Source organism: Alexandromys fortis, unplaced genomic scaffold (genome assembly GCF_014885135.2).
Source record: "Alexandromys fortis isolate MF-2015 unplaced genomic scaffold, M_Fortis_MF-2015_v1.1 scaffold_24, whole genome shotgun sequence".
NCBI lineage: Eukaryota > Metazoa > Chordata > Mammalia > Rodentia > Cricetidae > Alexandromys > Alexandromys fortis.
The window spans coordinates 11,400,127-11,419,380 of record NW_026067906.1 but is presented as its reverse complement, the minus strand read 5'-3'; the positions used below and the strand labels follow the sequence as shown (position 1 = coordinate 11,419,380).

Genomic DNA, 19,254 nt, shown 5'->3' with positions numbered 1-19,254 from the left:
CCCTTTTACAGGGTCTGCAAGGCCAAAGTCAATTTCATAATACTACAGTATCAGTCACCAAACTCTCTGCTGCCATGTACTCATGGAAAAGAATGTTTTCTTGATGAAAGTCAAAACACTCAAAAAAACTATTACTGCTGAACCTTTTATACACATAGATTTTGATATTCTGTATGATAAAATGGGAAATGTATAAGTCACTACCGCGTAGCATTTTAATATAAAATTCAAAGCAAACCAGTTTTAATTTAGAAGAATGCCAAAGTTCATAAATGCATTTTCCAATTCCATTTGGCAGCCAATGTTTAAGAGTACCATTCATCACGTTTTGCTGGACTAAAAACAGAACAATGCCTGATTTGTTATGTGCATATAACAAATCTGTATGCCCAGATTTTATTCCTATACTTAAATTTATCATATTAAAACACATTGATTATATAGAAGCAGAAATAAAAACACAGGGGTCCCTTTTTATTAAGCTAGATATTAAAAAGACTTGTAAAAATACCAAGTAGTAAGGAAGGGGCATCATTTTTAATAAAAAAAAAATTTCATGATCCAGCATTTCCAAATACTCAAATGAAGGAAATCAGTATTCAAGCAATTTTACAATTCAATATTTCCTAAAGTCACAATAACCATGATATTAGAATCAACCTACAGGCTCCTGAATAAACAAAATGTTATATATGTATGCAATGTTCACAGAAAACTAAATCCTAGTAACAACATGAAGAGAACTGGAAGACACTACATTAGATAAAGTAAGCAGACACAAAACTCAAGTAACCAGAGGGATGGGAGCTAAAAGAATCAATAAGGTAGCAGCTAAAGGAACTGTACTAACAGAAGTGAGTGTAAAATAGTGGTTATAAACTACTGGAAATGGAGAGGAATGAGGGGGCTAGAGAACAAATGGCTAACACTCACCAGCTTCCAGTGTGTAAAATTACTTCCCTGTCTCTGCAGACAGGTTATCACTGTGTAGCCTGGCCCGGCCTTGAACTTACACTGCTCTCCTCTGTACCCTGACTGTTAGGACCCTCAGTGTGTACTCCTGTGCCAGCAACAGGGGTGACTAAGTGTTCTATGACCCATCACAACAACTGTGGATGACCATGATCAATCATGTACTCAAAATAGCTTCTGGTGAGAATTTTGTAAATTCCCAACACAAAAGTACATGAAGTGATATTAACATGTGTTTATTATTTTAATTCAATTAATAACAAACATTTTCTAATTCCATAGGGTTAATTGATATTATGGTAAATATCAACAAATGCAATTCACATAAACAGAACCTCTTGGAAATTTTCAATGTTTTATGGATTTAAGGAGGCCTAAAGACCAAAAAGTAAAAGAATTCCTGGTTTACAAGAATGAGACAACTAACAAAATGTGTTGTTTAATCTAAGCGAAGTCAAATAAGTAGAAAGGAAGGTGTACTAAGTCTGTTGCAAAGATCCAAGCAAAATAAACAACAGCAGCGAATCTGCACAAATCCAGGTGGAAATGCAGTGTGGACAACGAATGTCAGGCTTCTGCGGACAAACAAGAACTCAAGCCTGAGGCTTCTTACCCTGGCTGTGAGGACTTGCGGGACTGAGAGAGGGCTGGTGCAGATCTTTAGTTGGTGTTGGGTAAGCCTCTTTCCCTTGGCGCTGACTCATCTTTCCTGGGGTCAAAAGCTGAGGTTCCTCACTGTTTGCTACAACAGCTCAAGAAAAAAAAAAAAGAAAAGTAATTACCATTAAAGCCATGGGTTTTGTAGCATAATAATTAATTTGAATAAAACTGAAATTCCTTTATGATTATATTAATCTTACCACTTTAGTAAGCTTGCATAATCATTTTGTTTTTATGTTCAGATACTATAAATCCAAGAGGAATAGACACGTAAGTCTCAGTTAAATAAACAGATTATAGACATTGTATATATCCAACTGGTAGGGCCCCTATGGTTTACTGTGTATCTTTCACAGGGTAACATTAACTTTTCATCATCTGTCAATATAACAGGGAGAGACAAGTCATCTCAGAGAAGAGACACAAATAGTCAAAAGTATAAGGGAAGATGTACAGCAGTATTAATGATCAGAAATTACAAATCAGTGGCTTGTGGAAACCAAACTGTACATTCAACTGAATTTCTACTCTGGTTTCTAATTTTTGATGGCAAATAGTAAGGTCAGCACATAACAGGCAAGACTCACATTCGTCCTAGGTTTCAAAGTCTATCTTCAAAAGGCCCCCTGATAGGGGCTGGAGAGATGGCTCAGCAGTTAGGAGCACTTGTTGCAAGTTCTACCCTTGCCTGGGCTATAGAGTGTTAAAGTTCAAGGTCTGCCTTAGCAACTTAGTGAGACTGTTTCAGTTAGTCTCCACAGCTCAGATATAGCAATGATGCTAGCCTGGGCAGGGTCCTGGGTTTCATCCCTAGTAAAAAGAAGAAAAGAGGGGCGGGGGAGGAGCTCCCCTTACAATAAATCCATTGCCTCAAGAGCCAAAGGATCTGCACCTTCGTATCTTTTCAACCTCCTCTTGGTTCCTGAAATAAGGGCCACCTCAGTTTTCCTTAAAAATGCCATCTTGCAATTTTCTGAGCCTGTTTTATTTCTTTTTAAAATTTATTTTTTTAATATGTGTTGTATCTATGTGAATGTATGCCACAAGTGTGTGGATACCTATGGAGGCCAGAATCGGGTGTCAGATCCCTCTACAGCAGTGGTTCTCACCTTCCTAATGCTGTGAACCTCTAATACAGTTCCTTATGTTGTGCTGACCTCAATAAGAACATTATTTGGTTGCTACTTCATAACTGCAATTTTTCTGTTATGAATCATAATGTAAATATCTGATATGCGACTCCGTGACAGGGTCTTTAGACGACCAAAGAGATCATGACCCACAGGCTGAGAACTGCTGCTCTAGAGCTAGGGTTACAGGTGGTTGTGAGCCAACAATGTGGATATTAGGAACAGATCTCAGGACCTCTGGAAGAAAAGCTCCCTTAACTGCTGAGCCATTTCTCTAGCCCTTGGGAATACTCTAACTATCAGGAATACTCTGGCCCAGATTTTTACTTATAGTTTCCTCTTGCTTGCTCTCTGTATTCAAATGTTATATGTTTGGAAAAGTCTTTTGGTTTCTTCATGGTGCTTGCTGATAAACAGGTTCTTGGTTTTAATAAAGCACAATTCATGGATCTCTATGTGTTAGTGTCCGCCCATCTCAAGCTATTATCTGTCACCATGATTTCCATGGTAGCCCGTATTGCCATCTGAAATATTTAACTATTGCCTCTCTTCTCCTCCATTAGAACTTAAATTTCATGATGCAAGATTTCTGTCTGCCTCTTTTCCCCATAAATGTTTAATCCTGATTTCTTCCTGACACATTGAAGATACTGCTTTTCCTGTTACACTAAAGGTATGTGATAAAATTTTACTTCAAAACCAATCAAACTAGGTTTCTTATTGTTATGAAGCTTCACCATCATAAAGTATATATTTTGGTTCCTCGAGCTACTAAATCTGGTTTGTTTGGTTGATTAAAAAATAAACAGATTTGTAATTAATAGTAGGAATGCACAAAAACTAAGTCATTTATACAACATGATCCCTTCATATGTGTAGTTCAGAAACATAACAGAGGAAAGACATTAGGACACCTGATCAGGCATACCAGACAAACAGAGTCCATCCTTCACTGCAGCACACACAAGCAATTTGCCATGAAAATTAAGGAAACAAATGAAAATATAAAACAGAGTATTTATATAGATTTGGGGCAGGTAGTAATCCCTACACAAAGATATACTAACACTAATTAAAAGGAATTAATAAATAGCACTACAACATTAAAATCAGGAATTCAGTCATTAGATAATCCCATAATGAAGCTGAAAAAAACACTGAACAGGAGAATATCCTGACAGCCATACAGCTAACAAAGGTTGTGTCTAAAGTGTTCTCAATCTATAGCTCCTATATACCAATTAGAAAAGACCAACAGCATCACAGAAAAATAGAAGGGAGAACTGAACAGCATTTCGCAGAAAATGAAAATGTCAGTAAGCACATGAAAATAGTCCCTCTGCTTAATAATCAGGGAGACGGAAATCAGTTTCACAGTAGGATATTTTATAGTCGCCAGAACCAAAAAATTAACAAACTTGATAATATCAAATAAGGAAGACAGGATCATCAAGATCTTGGGCACTGCTGGAGTATAAGATGATACTGGCACTTTGGGGAATAACTTGGGACTAGCACATACTTGATGAATGCAACACGATCTTATTCTTATAATACCTAGAAAACTCCCGTGTATTCTAAGAGACATGAATAAGAATTTTCAAACAACACTGTTCAGAAAAAAAAAAAGAAAAGAAAAGAAAAACCTTCAAAAAACTTAAGTGCTCACCAGTTCCAAATAAAATGGAGTGGGGTGAGGAACACTGGAGAAACAGCTCAGCAGATAAGAGCACCCATTGCTCTGCAGACAACCTGGGTTAGAATCCCCATACACACACATGACAACTCACAACCATCTGTAGTTCCAGTTCTTGGGGTACCAACACCCTCATCTGAACCTCTGCTGGCACCAGGTATACAGACATGCATGCAGGCAAAGCACACATACTCATAAAATAAAGCAACAATAATAATTCTAAAATAAATATTTAAATGAGTTGTCCAGGTGTGTGGTGTGTATCGTTAATCCCATACATGGAGGGCAAAGGCAGTCTACACAGTAATACTGTCTCATAAAGATAAAACAACAAGATGGGCTAATAACCTGAGGAACAAGCACAAGCTAGACTGGTATATGGCATCTATATCTGGATCAAACAGCACAGAAGAACCAGAGAAATACAACTACAAAATCAAGTTCTCAACATCTTACATATACTATGATACAGTCCTTTAAAAAATAAGAGGGCACTTGGCTAGCATAAAAGAGGTGTCCTGGATTTAATCTCTCATATCAGAAAAGAAACAAGAAATAAAAAAGAAAAACAAGCAAAACTTAGGACTACAGGGACCAGAGAGACGACTCGGTGGTAAAGGCACTTGCCGCCAAACCTGATGACCCAAGTTCAGGACTCACATAGTGAAACAAGAGAACTGACTCCCACAAGCTGTCCTCTGACCTCCAAAAGCACACTGATCACACGAATGTTAACACACACTCGCATGCATGCACACACACACAATTAATGTTAGATTAAAAATCTTAGAGATACATATGCAATTAAAATTTTTTAAATTTGAAAAAATACTTTTTAAGTGAAAAATAAAAATAAGATAAACAAAATAGCCGTCATGCATGGGAAAGGCCACAAGTTAGAGAAAAGGAGCAGATTAAAGCATGCTTTAGTATCTAATGCACAGGTGTGTATCTTAAATAACTACTCATAGGGAACAGTTCAGTTCACCTCTTCCCAACTCAATGGTCATGTGATTTTTGGAGACACGATTTCAACACAGAACCCAAACTGTACAGAACTCACACACTCCAGTCTGTCTGCCTCCTTACATCTTACAGGAAACTGTTAGATGCTGGAATTACAAACCTGCGCTGTCATGCCCAGATCTCAAGCAATCTCTTCTTTCAGAGTGTTTCACAGCAAGACAGGAAGCCCGTCTTCCTCTCTGTTCTGTCTCAACTCATTTACAAGCATTAACCATTTACAGACAAAGGAAGCTCTCATAACACAAATCTTTCAGTGTCCTACAGAAAGTGCACAGTAGAGGAGTACAGAAGCATAAGAAGCACAATGACTTTGTTTTTGTGTGTAACACTGACGCAACTGATAAACATTTGCTAAGTAACTCAAAAGCTATTTGCCACTGCAGTGTAGTTTCTGTCGAGTGATTCACCGGCCAGCAGTGACATTACAGTGCCCTCTGCTGGTTCCACTTATAGTGCAAGGCGCCTACTTTGCAGCTCCTGTTACTTAACAGAAATCACAGCGGAATAATTAATATTATGGTTACTGTACAAGGTGTGAATCTATCACTTTCCTTAGTTCCTGAATTTAAACACTTCATGAATATTTCAAGTTCTGATGTTTGTCCGTAGGTTACATGGAAGTCAAGATAAGATGCCTAAGAAACCTGTGTGTCAACCTAAATGTTTACGAGTCTTTCTCTTTGGAGATTATGGTAGTGATAGGATACAGTAATCCGTAGAGGCATTTTAGGATTTAAAAATATTCTTGGCAAAATAAAAAAACTGGGTAAAAAGGATTTATGCTCTACTTTAAAATTCTCCACTACCTGATAATATTGCTATTTAATGTGCAACATATTTTAAACAGTAAGACCTGTTGCAATTTTAAAAGTTAGTGCATTACTTTAAATTATCATCTTATTAAAAAGTTAAAAATATATTCTAACCAGTATTTGAGGAGAAAAGCAACTAACACAGACCAAAGATTATATATGGTCTACTTTTTACTAAAATATACTACTTGTGGAAAATAATGGGTTTCATTATGACATAGTGTATGTAATCATACTCATACCACCAACTACCCTCTCTCTAAAAGGACAGCGGTGACAAAAATCTCATTATGAAGAACTTCTGCCATTATCTTGCTCAGTCCCTTTCTTTGAACCCCAAAGGACAGAGATGGCTTGCAACGAAGACCTGACTACTAGACACAAATACTAAAACTTCTAAATCAGTTTCCTATGTTGCTATTCAATAAAATCAAATCCTCTGTCCAATTTTTGATGGAACAACACTTTAATGATTTTGCTAGACCTGAACTCAGGCAGTAATGCCTTACTCTTGCTTTGTAGTTAAGCAACAGTCAACAGTGCATGACAGCAACTGTAGCTTCCTGGAGATTAAGCTTTTAGCTTTAGACTTTTTATTTATAAAATTAATATTTTATTAGCTATCTAGGAAGTTCTTTTCAGTTCAGTGTTGCTAAGATTTCTTTAATGTAGCGACAATCCTGTCACTGTTTAGATGGACTGAACAACCCCGAAGGGCCATGATTTATTTGTTGTGCTTATTCAAAAGCTACCACAATGTGCAACCCTATTCAGAAAAGAAAAACAAAACCAGCAAAATTTGTTCCAGTAAACTGGACATAATTACGTTTTAATGGGTAATCTTCTAGACTTGCAAGATAAAACATATTTTCAACAAACAAACAAAAATATCACAGTCAAATTATATTAAAATTCTACAAACTAAAACACTATTTCTTGGTTTGAGACGGCAGTGAAGTCCTTCTATGATCTCTTCATGTGATGACTGAGCAAGGGTCTAGTGAAAAGAAAATCCTAAATAATGAATCATCCATCCTCTAGAGCAGTGGTTCTCACCTTCCTAAAGCCACGACCCTTTAATACAGTTCTTCATGTTGTGGTGACCCCCAAGCATAAAATTATTTCATTGCTACTTCATAACTGTAATTTTGCTATTGTTATGAATCATAATGTAAATATCTGTGTTTTCTGATGGTCTTAGGTGACCCTGTGAAAGGATCATTCACCCCAAAAGGAGTGGGACCCACAGATAACTCTGAGCAGGAGTTGCAGGTGATGGTGGACTCATCCTCTGGAAGAGCAGCAAGTGCTCTCTCGGCTCTAGATAGTGACCTCAGGACAGGCTCTGTGCAGGGCTCTCATGTGTAGACTGTGACAGATAAACAGTGGGCACTGAGCATTTCTCCAATCAAAACTGGGAAAGTATCTGTTGTTTACAAGTAACACCAAAACATTATCATGTCCCCAAAAGCATGGCATCCCAACTTTAGCTACTTACTTGATGGCCCAAGGACATCTTTGCTATCACCAAGAAGCTTTTAATGCAGAGGAATTGAGCAGCAAACAAACACAATCCAAACCAGGAAGAAGCAAACACCGGACGGAAGCAGCAGTGAGACAAAAGGACAAGAGGAACAGCGTTAGTCTGTGAGTAGGCAGCGCATGCACATTAGTGTCAAACATCATAACTTATAAGACATTTTCTTCTCTATACCAAAAGAACCTTGGCGGAGACAATACCAAATGTTTGTTTTAACTTGGGAAGTGAGGGTAGGAAGGGAAAACGGAATCACCAAAGTGTGTTGCTTTGCGATGTCTCAAGCCAAAAGTTCTTTTAGATTCCAATTCAAGGTAGGGATTAGGAGCCGTAAAGCTTCTTCAGAAACCTAAGAGCACTGAGCACTTCTTTTCCATCTGAAGCTTTAAACTACCTACCATCCACCCTCTACTGAGCATGCACTATGCATGCCACCAGAGCTCTCTACAGAGACTTAGTCTTACACAGAGAGGAGAACCTTTACTTCATGCTTATTGTATGATGACCATGGGGCAAATGGTTTCTACAAAGACAACAACAAATAGATCATTGTTTAACCAAATGGCAAAACGAAAAGAGGAAGTTATTGTCAGATAAATCACCCAAGGTTGAGTTTTAAGTCAAGACACAATTTTCTTAGGACTTGCTAAAGACAAGCATACCTGGAGCCACTAGTCCTTTAGGAAGTTCAGACATTCCATACCTCCCGGCCCTAAGCCAGCCTCACTGAGGACCCTAGGCTGTCCTCAATCCCACAGTGCTGCTCCTGCAACCTCCTATGTTCTGCCATACCAAGCAGAAGGTTCAGTTCTTTAATGAAGAAGCTAAAATTAACATCAACAGGGGAAAAAACCCTGCAGATCTCTACCTAGAAACTCTTTTAACCTCCACTATCAGTCAGGACTCCCTTATTGAGCACACAGCTCTCAGCTATCCTCAAGTTCACAAACCAGACTAAAAACTTCCCACTGATTGACTACATTGTTCCAGACACAGTGAACTGTAGCTGGCTATGACCACACAAGGTGACCTGCTTGCTTGCATCTCCTAGGAGAACTCCTACCTGCCACTTTCCTAAAGTGACAGCTGTTGAGCAATTCTGAATATCATGTTCTGTGTCTATTTTTCTTCAGATGTTAATCCATGCATATTCTTCTACGAATGGATTTCAGTTTCACAGAATACAGCTTGGCTGACAATGGACTCATTGTGCTCGGGTCCTTATTACAAACAGCTTGAAGGAGGAGATTAAAGTCCTTGTGAGGCAGGGCCGGAGAGATGACTCGGCTGCTCTTCCAGAGGACCAAGCTCACAACTGCCTGTGACTCTGGCTCCAGAGAATTCACTCCTGGTCTCTGCAGGCACCGCAATCACACATGCACACACCCACAAAAAAGGTTCACACATAAACACATAATTTAAATTAAAAAAATCTTAAAAGTTAGAAAAGCGGGCTGGAGAGATGGCTCAGCGGTTAAGAGCATTGCCTGCTCTTCCAAAGGTCCTGAGTTCAATTCCCAGCAACCACATGGTGGCTCACAACCATCTATAATGAGGTCTGGTGCCCTCTTCTGGCCTGCAGGCACACACACAGACAGAACATTGTATACATAATAAATAAATATTAAAAAAAAAAAGTTAGAAAAGCAAAAGTATCTGTGAAGACAATCTAAAATGGCTCCCAGTGGTCCTTATTCCCTGGTGAAGACTCCCTTCTCTCCCACAGTGTGCAGAACTACTGTATTTCCTTTTGTTGCTTTTGCTTTGGGGCAGGAGGAGGTGTAGGCTTGGTTTGAACACAGTGCCCAGGCTATTCTGAAGCCCTTGATCTTCCCGCCTCTGCGCCCGGTCTGTAAAGCACGCACTAGCTCACTACTCATAAAGGGAGAACTGCAAAAGGACAGCGGCCTCTTCTGAGAGCAGGTCGTGCTTACAGTACTCTCCCAGGCCAGTCTCTATGGTGGCCCTCCAGAAGGCGGCCTTGCAGAGTGGCCCACAGGCAAGCACTGAGGTGAAGCACCAGGTCAGGTTGAAGAGGCTCTCTCCTCTCCAGCCAATCAATGGAGTTAACGGTACAATTCCCTCCTAATCTTCACTGTAACCAACTGCTCCTGGATTCCTGAGTCACAAAGTTTGAAATAAGTGCTCACTGTTTAATACAACTTGACTCTAGGATCACTTATGAGACAATAAATTGTAAATAAATAACAGCAGAAAACTGCAAAAAGGCAGAAAGCTGACAGAGACAACTCTAGCCAGCTTTAAACATGTTTCAGAGACACCTATGTCTAAAAATCTTCTTGCAATGATAAATTTAGAGAAAACCTACACCTACTTGTCTTAAAACAAACCTACTCAAAAAAAAAAAAAACTAAAACTAAAACAAAAAAATCAAATACAGTAGTTTGTCTACTTGAGGAGAGAAGGAGATTGTTCATCAGGGAATAAGGACCAGTGGGTGCCATTTAGGATTATCACAACTACTTTTGCCTTTTTAATTTCTTAGACTTTATTATTATTATTTTCCCTAGTTTAATCAGTAAATTCACAAAGGAAAACTGTAGTTTTAACCATACAAAAAGCAGGAGAGCAAGAATGTGTGTGCACATGTACCTACACCAAAAAAAAAATAATAATTATAAACCTATATATTTGAAGGTTTTAGGAGAGTAAAGGGTTAACACGCTTATTTCTGCTGCACAGTTTGTTTTATGTTCTCCAATCCTGTTGGTTCACAGCCTGGGCTGACTTTTGTGCAGTTTCTATTCCTTACCTGTTCACATTCAAAACTAATTTTCAGCATAGACAGTAACTTTAGGTATTGCTCCCAAAACTGCATTAAAATACCAACATTACACCTTTCAGCATGCATGTGCCATTTGTGCCTTATCCCTTTCACTGGATTTAATCACAACTTTTTCAGTTTGACACAGTGAATGATGACCTGAAATAATACTGCCAATACACCCAGTAAATAGTTTTAGTAACAGCTATAGGCATAACATTTTAGCACCAAAGGATACTAGCAGTAAATGATATAGACAAAAATCCTGTCCTGGCTGGGGTCTGTACCTCAGTGGTACAGTGTGTGCCTAGTTCTGGGCCCTGGGTTTGACCCACACACCACCAATATCAGAATTCTGTCAGAGTAGTATTAAGTTTTAGTGGAGAAAAGGTAGAAGACCATAATAAACATTATATAGTTTAAAAATAAAAGGAGAAGATAAGGATAGAATAGGGGCATACTGAGCATCATGGGAAAGCAGCTCTGGGCTTCAGACAGGTAGCCTAAGAACACCCTACTAAAGTGTTCAAACAGGATATGGAGAACTGTCAGAAAGAATGCTACAGGGAACAAAATGTAAATGCAGAGGACTGGGTGTGAGCCAGTGCCAATGGCCTGGGAGTCAATGTGAATCAGAAGCTAGACTGCATCAGGAAAGAGAACTAACATTGAAGTCAATGAGGTGAAACGATGCCAGACTATGAAGTCTTTGCACAGCCTTATTCAGGCTTTGGTTGTATCCTGGATGGGATTAGGGGAGCAATAAATGGATTTGAGAAAGGGACTGACAAGGTCTGATTATATGTTAGCAGCATTATTCCAACTTGCTCTTTTGCAAATACTCTAAAAACAAGAGTGTAAATGGAGTTTACTGAAACAGTCTGGGGACAACGCAGTAGCTGCAGTGCAGGTGACGAAAGGTTATTCAGGGCTGAACACAGTTTGAAAGGACAGCAGCGAGATTTCCGAACAGACCGAGCTGGAGGCAAGAGCGAGGCAATCAAGATGATTTCAAGTGGTGTGCACTGAGCACCTGCATGATAGAAATGCCATTAGCTGAGCAGCTGTGTTATATGGAGAACACCAAGGAGCTCAGGAAGGCTACGTGGGAGACGTCTGTTAAGATATCCAAGGGGATTTCCAAAAGGCAGCTGAATACATAAAGTCTGTACGGAGAAAAGGTCCAGGCTGGTACAAGAGGCACAAATGACGATATGTGTGAGTTAGGTTCATGACCTGAATACCTTAGTCACTGATGACTGACAATTGTCGTAGTATAAAGGAACAGCCACCAGAAAACCAACTTATAATGGAAAACAAGCCTAAGACTCAAGTGAAAGCACTCCAAAACCAAAGCTGAAACACGGAGGCTTAAGAAACACTTCCCTCAAAGATCTGACATCCCATAATGTCGGTAAGCCATCCTTCCCAAGCCACCTGAGCATCATGCCAACGGGAAGCGGGCACAAGCAAGTGAATATCTTCTTGTTATCTCTACACCTTTGTCATTCTTACACTTTGGGATACAGCACCATGTTGTGTGACACAGAAAGACTGAGAAATAACTAAAGTACTCTATACAAGCATCTTGTGTTTTTTTTTTTTTTTTTTTTTAAACTAGGCACTCTTTGGCTTTAGTTAAAGCACTAAAATACTACTCACATCTCAAAGAATCCAGAAACTTCTCAGAGTGAAAAACCATTAAGTCAGATTGAAATATTTTCTTTTTATTCAATAAATATCCAAACTCATTTCAGTAATTTGTTACAGAAATAAATTTTCTAATTTGACTGAAATACTGATATGACTGGAAACTTTCATTTAAAGGATTTGTGGGCACTTTCATTAAAACAATATTTATAAGAATTCTTTAAATCATTATTCTATGAGTCTCAGAAAACAATGAAAACTGTGATCTAACTGTATTGTATATCTAAATGCGTGGTGCCTAATCTGTAAGTATTCCACTTTTAAGAAACACAAAGGACAAAGCAGAAGTTTATCACCATGCCCTTCTACCTAAGAACTCCTCAGTCTCAGCCACACCAAGACAACAGCCACCCTGTGGTACAAAGATGATTCCATGAGACTACAGTTTTATCCTGTAGCTCTGCACAGTCCTTTCTTCCCTGTATATGCACTAGCTTGACTGATGCCATCTGGTGAGTGTAAGGGAAAGTGCAGAAAGCTTATCCAGCAAGGACACAGCTGGCGTGCTCTTCCCCCAGTACAGTTAGCTGATCAGTCACTCTCTGAAGCAATCCTGGTGCAGGCGGCTCCTAGAACCCACATTTGGAAGGATTACACAATGCATCTCAGGGTTCTATTCAGTGTTATCTTTGGCTCCGAGAAGAAGAAACTTGAGGGAAGAATATGATGCAGCTGGGAGCTACTTGTTCTTAACAGAAGTCATCACTCTATACTTAGCTTGAATTTCTCATATTCCTCTAATCTGCAAAAATGTGCACATTTTATACTTGAGTTTTACATCAAAGACCTTAAAGCATCTTTTTTTCAGTGAACTTGAGCTTATCACTAATGGCTAGAGACTATGCCTTGGTCCATTGGGTACTTTTTTTTTTTTTTTTTTTTGGTTTTTCGAGACAGGGTTTCTCTGTAGCTTTGGTGCCCATCCCGGAACTAGCTCTTGTAGACCAGGCTGGCCTGGAACTCCCAGAGATCCGCCTGCCTCTGCCTCCCGAGTGCTGGGATTAAAGGCATGCGCCACCACCGCCTGGCTCCATTAGGTACTTATCCCATTTTTACCACATTTAATATAAGACAAACACATACAAACTAAGGAAAGATACACTAAAACATCAACAGGGTTGTATTCAGGAGGCAGAGTTTGATTTATTACGTTTTCTGTGTTTAATTATGGTACATTACTATGCATTACTTTTATAGTAAAAAGTAAGAAGTGGAAACAAAATTTTAGATTGGTCTATCTTCACTTGCTGTGTTATATAATGGCAATGCACAAAGTGCAGTAGAAAACACCACTTCCAACTTGAAATCATAGAAAAACACAGAACTGTTAGCATCTTAAACACAGGGTCATACATTACTCACTGTCTCTTCAACTGCAGCAACTTCTGAATATGACATGATCTAAAAAAAGAAAACAAATTTTCTCAGGAGCAAATTAATCTCAAATAGCTGAGGTGTGAAGTAGAGAGCACCCAGCGTTTACGAAGGACTTAGGTGGGGGAACAGTACCCTAGAAGGAAATATTTAAAGGAGGGCAGGAGTATCTTCACACTAGCAATCAAACCCTTCACTTTGTTCTTTTAGATCCTGCGGTTTCAGGAAATTGCTATCCGTCAAGCTATGAAGTTCTCTGGAATGTTCTGGAGGGAACTTCATTTTTATTTTTCTGGGTATTTATTACATTCTATCAACTTTTTCACTATGAAGGGCTTTATTGGTATTTCCTGCTGTCTTACTGCACTGTGTCCTCAGGTAACTGGCAAGTCTGCTCTGCAGGTGGAGCTCGCCTCTCAACACTTCTACCCATGCATTTGGACACGGCTAGGAACTAACTGCTAGTTCTGAAATTCTGCTAAGAAAGGGAGGTTCTTAGGCTTATTTTTGGAAGCATTTTTTTTCCTGTAGAAAAAATAAAACTTACGAGCTCTCTCTCTGAAACCAGCTCCTATACCCTTTTATCCATCTTCTTCCTTCACCTACTCAGACAGACCCCAGTCCTAGTCAAGTCATTAGGCTCAGATTATTCCTCTCATCTACAATGTTCTAGCTCACATCCAGTCTCTAATTTCCCAATAGTACATCCTGCCATTTAAACATTTCCCCCCTTTCAAAAGCTGGACCCACGATGACTCTCATGCACTCATTCATTTACCGTGATAGACACTGGAATTCAAAAAGGGATAACGCATGCCTCCTACCGCCAAGACTGACCACGTGGATTGTTTTTTTTGTTTCTTTGTTTGGTTTCTGGTTTTTGGAGACAGGGGGTTTCTCTGTGGTTTTGGAGCCTGTCCTGGAACTAGCTCTGTAGACCAGGCTGGTCTCGAACTCACAGAGATCCGCCTGCCTCTGCCTCCCGAGTGCTGGGATTAAATGACCGTGTGGATTGTACTTGACACCAAAGGAGTTCTATCTGGACGACTCAATTTTAATCACTCTCCAAGCCAGTCCCTGAACTCCTGTGACATTTCTTTCCTCCTTTGTGAATGCATTAGTTATTAAACTTTCACTCTCTGGTGCTACTGTGAAGTTTTGTAATAGTTTGTTTAAGAATGCTGTCTGGTGTCCTTTCAAACCTGATCTGGACAGTATTCAACCTAAGATAATTTCCTAAGTGATCATGCTGACTGTGTTATTCCTCCACTCAAAAACATCTGATACAGTGTTCTTTATAAAATAAGCCTCAAACTCTGGTATGTAAAATGTACAACTCAGCTAAACTCTTCATCCCACAGAAATGTTCTGCTCTCTCATAAGAAAGCCTAAAAAATCCACTTACCTAAATTCTGGCTGCCAGAACTGATGTGCATAGTGATTTGTAATCTGTGCCTCGCACCCCCCACCACAAGTTTTCTTTTTGTTTAGCCGTCCAACAATTTGAAAATCCTCTGATCTTGATGGCTCAATTTACATAGCCAATTCTGTTTGCCAAAACCCAATCTGGAGCTATCCGTCCAAGTCTCTGGCTTCCTCGAGTATTTCCTTATCACTCCATGTATAAACATGATCTTCCATCTGTACTGTCACTGCATCCTTCTGCTGTCATCAGACAGGACTGTGACAGAACCCGGTGCCACCTATTCCTTAAGACACTGGCCCTGCACCAGGCTTCTCAGCAGACAGAAAGCTCACTATCACTACTCTCTGCTCAGAAAACAAGGTTATAACCAGGCTTGGTTTTGCAAGCCTTAACCCCAGCTACTCAGGAAGCTGAGGCAGGAGGATTATGAATTCAAGGCCTCCCTAAGCCACAGAATGAATACAATGACAGTCTGGGGAACTTAAACACATTCAGATCTTATCTCAAAATAAAATGCACAAAAATGAGCAGAGCACTTTACTAGTGTGCAAAAGGCCCTGTGTTCAATCTCCTAGAGAAAGGAGGATAAGGGAAAATCGGTAAATCCTTGAGACTGTGCTCAGAAGACATCCCTCACACTCCACTCCCTACTCTGCAATCTATCCCTCTCCTTCCTATCAGGCTTTACTTCTCATCACATGAGCACAGGACAGATATTCTGCTGGAGTGAGAACTGGCTCTGTTTTGCTCACAGCTGCACTGCGTAATGAAACAAGAAAACCTAGCACATTCCAGAATTCAACAAACAATACATGGATTTTATGCTTGAGTGAATCAAGACCAAGATGAATGAAGACAAATATCTTCTCAGCTTCTAGAAGTCTATTCTCTTTCTAAAAATCACCGCGTAAACTAGTAGTATACTTACACATAAACTAGAATACTAGTATACCTTGCCGAGTGTTATCAAGCCACAGACAAGACTGTTAATGCCATGGAAACACTGGTCTCTGTGATGCATAAGTCTACCACAGACAGGAAAGTAGTTACTTGTTCCTCGGATCTCAGAAACCGTGGCGTGCCCAAGTATCAAAATGACCCTCGCACAAAGTCACAGTTAACTGCCAGAGAGCAATACTCTGGAAATGATCACGTGGCACATAATTTCACGTGTGCATCATTGCATTTTGCTCATCCATTCACCACCCCCACTGCTTCTCTTCTCCCCTCTCTTAGGTCTCCTTCCTCGCTACAGCTTTCATTTCAAACCTGCACTCGGGTCCACACAGGAGAGGAAATGTGCGCTTTCCTGCCTTCTCTCCCTCACTCCTACCCGCTCTGATTTCGGACACCTCTCTCTCCCTTCCTTCCTCCACACAACCCCCTTCCACTTTCACATTATAAAATTTCCAATCCTGCATACTTCTCCCTAAAGTTTTATGGAACTCCTTCATTTTACTAATAGAATTGTTTTGAGATAATATGTACAATTTTGAGCGACTCCGAGACCTTGGATTACTCAGCTGTGATCACATCCTGCTTAGCGGAAGCTGCTCTCCATAAACCTTGGAGCTTCTGTAAAATAGTTCCTAGTGGTGATTAGGAAAAACCTTCATCTGTCGATTTAAACCTTGGATAATTGTAGTATTTATAAATACTGAAAGAAATAAGCTTTTAAAACCAGCTCTCCTCAAGTCTAGTCCAGCAAAACAAAAAGCTATCTATTTCTGTTTCTGGCTAAAAATTATACTGTCTATACTGAGTAAATGACACCTAAATATGTATCATTTCTAATTTAGATTTCTAACTATGAGAATGACACATGCAACATAGAAGAATAAACTCCCTCCTGCATTTTTCGAATTTATTTTTGAATTCCAAGCCACTGTTCGGAATCTTCCGTCCACTTTTAGCCGTGCTACACATAAAGTAAACAGGAAAGAAAACAATTGTTTTTCACAGAAGAAATAAGCCCATCACCACTACCTACACATCCCAAGAAATGGAGGATGAGGCAACTGTAGAGCAGGACATAATTTTGAAAGTCTACACAAAAGGGATAAACCTACTAAAAGACAAAATTCTATTAGGACTCTCCAACTCTTCCCTCTAAATATATACACATAAACCACAGGTTGAGCTGTATGAGGACCAAACAGAGAAAAACAGCAGAAAGACTGTTGACAGACAGGTGAGGAAGGCCACGAGCTCAAGGTCTTCCTTGGCTACGGTAAGCTGAGGTCAGCAGTGGCTACAGAGTAAGCTCAAGAGCAGCCTGAGAGGTTTGAGGTTTCCTTCTGAGATCTTCCTCCCTAAAACTCCTTAGGTCAGTTCAGCCACAGCTGTATGAGATTCTCTCAACAACAAGCAACAAAGTAAAAGGTTTACTAAAGCAAATTAAATATGACAACCTGCCACAGCCTAGACAAGCCCAATGAGTCAACGAGACAACTCTGCATTTGGCATCCTGCATGAGACCCTGGAACAGGATACGAACATTAGCCAAAACTAAGCAAATCTGAATCAAGAATAAACCTCAGTTAATGCTTTATTGGGTCAGAAAGATGGCTCACTGAATTCAACGTGGCAACCTGAATTCACTCTCCGGGATGCACACGGTGAAGGAAAGAATCAACTCCTACAAGTGGATCTCTGCGCTCCCTAAGTGCATCACCACAGCTTATGTGCACACACAATTAGGGATGCAGCATAGTTGGTAGAGTGCTGTATTTGATCCCAAGACCTCCACACACTACACATCATGGTACATGCTATTCCTTAGGAGATGTGGGCAGGAGTCAGAGCAGAAGTTCAAAAGCAACCTCAGCTAAAAACCAAGTTCAGTGCCAGTTCCTGTATCAAAAAAATTGGGGAGCTGGCACAGAGGATGAAGTGCTTGCTCGACAAATTGAGAGTCCCAGCACCCACACTAAAAAACAGGCATACCATGATGGCAGGAGTCTGTGACGCAGCTCTTCCATGCAGAACCAAGCCCTGAGGAAGGTTCACTTGGTCACTCACCCTAGCAAACCAGGGAGCTCCAATGAGCTCTTGGTGAGAGATCCCATCTTAAATCATGTCAAGAACAACAGAAGAAGAAAAAAATCACTCTCTGATCTACACACACACACACACACACACACTCATGTGTGCACAACCATAGACATATGCCAACAGGAATACATGCATATCCCACACACACAGATGTACAACTTTTTATGAGAATATGCATACATATACAACCATGTGTATGTGTGTGCATAAAAATATAAGGTGAAAATAAGAGAACGTAGATACAAAAGATAAAGAAACTATCTTTGCAATTTTTCTGCACTTTAAAAGTCAAAACATTGGGGCTGAAGAAATGGACCTTCAGTTAGGAGAACTTTTTCTTGTAGGGGACCCAGGATCCATTCCCAGCACCCACATCCTCACAACCATCCCTAACTTCAGTCCTAGGGGACCCAGTACTCTCTTCTGGTCTCACTGGACCAGTGCACACATACATGCAAGTAAAACACCCATTCACATAAAGACAAATAAATCTTTCATAGAAAGGTCAAAATATCCTGTGGAAAAAGTTAAACTAAAAATTGAAATCACAAGATTTCACAATCATGCCTTCAAGAAAAAAAAAATTACCAAATCAGTGTACAGGTACAAGAAAGTAAGAAAAAAGTACCAAATACCATGGTATTATTATAATTTTGATCTCATATTTGTGAAAGCCTATTGGAAACCAGACTCCTGGGAACACACAACGTTTTCAAACAGGACTGGGGATGTAGTTCAGTAATAAAGCATTCCCAGCCATCCTCCAAGCCCTGGGTTCTATCACCACCAATGGGGAAAAGAAATCTTCAAGTAAAAATGCAAATCAAAATACACAACCTTTAGCTGGGACATCTGCTTACATACTCTGTAGAGGACTGGCTATGTTTCTCCCTCTCCTGTAACTAACTCTTCCTCTTACTGGCTTCCCCAAATTCACTGAGCAGTCTCACTGTGTAACTGCAATACTTTATTTTTTACGTAGAGAGATCTACTTTGCATATCAACAAGAAAGTATGTAATTCTGGGAAATCAGTTTCTAACTGTATTTTGTTAAGATTTATTTTCTTGCCGG

At 39.7% G+C, this 19,254-nt stretch overlaps 1 protein-coding gene across 9 annotated transcripts in view; it reads right to left on the bottom strand.

Annotated features, from left to right (window-relative positions):
- Osbpl8 (oxysterol binding protein like 8) overlaps positions 1 to 19,254 on the bottom strand; it is a 120,312-nt gene that overhangs the window by 58,149 nt on the left and 42,909 nt on the right. Inside the window, exons 3-5 of one of the 9 annotated variants that reach the window (XM_050135456.1) lie at positions 13,691 to 13,729; positions 7,795 to 7,831; positions 1,586 to 1,723 (exon numbers count right to left, since the gene is read on the bottom strand). The exons of 1 other annotated variant lie outside the window; for it this stretch is intronic. In XM_050135456.1, the coding sequence (XP_049991413.1) occupies positions 1,586 to 1,723; positions 7,795 to 7,831; positions 13,691 to 13,729 (214 nt within the window). The remainder of the gene's footprint in view (positions 1 to 1,585; positions 1,724 to 7,794; positions 7,832 to 13,690; positions 13,730 to 19,254) is intronic. 7 more of the 9 variants (XM_050135459.1, XM_050135457.1, XM_050135458.1 and 4 more) reach the window with 7 other exon arrangements.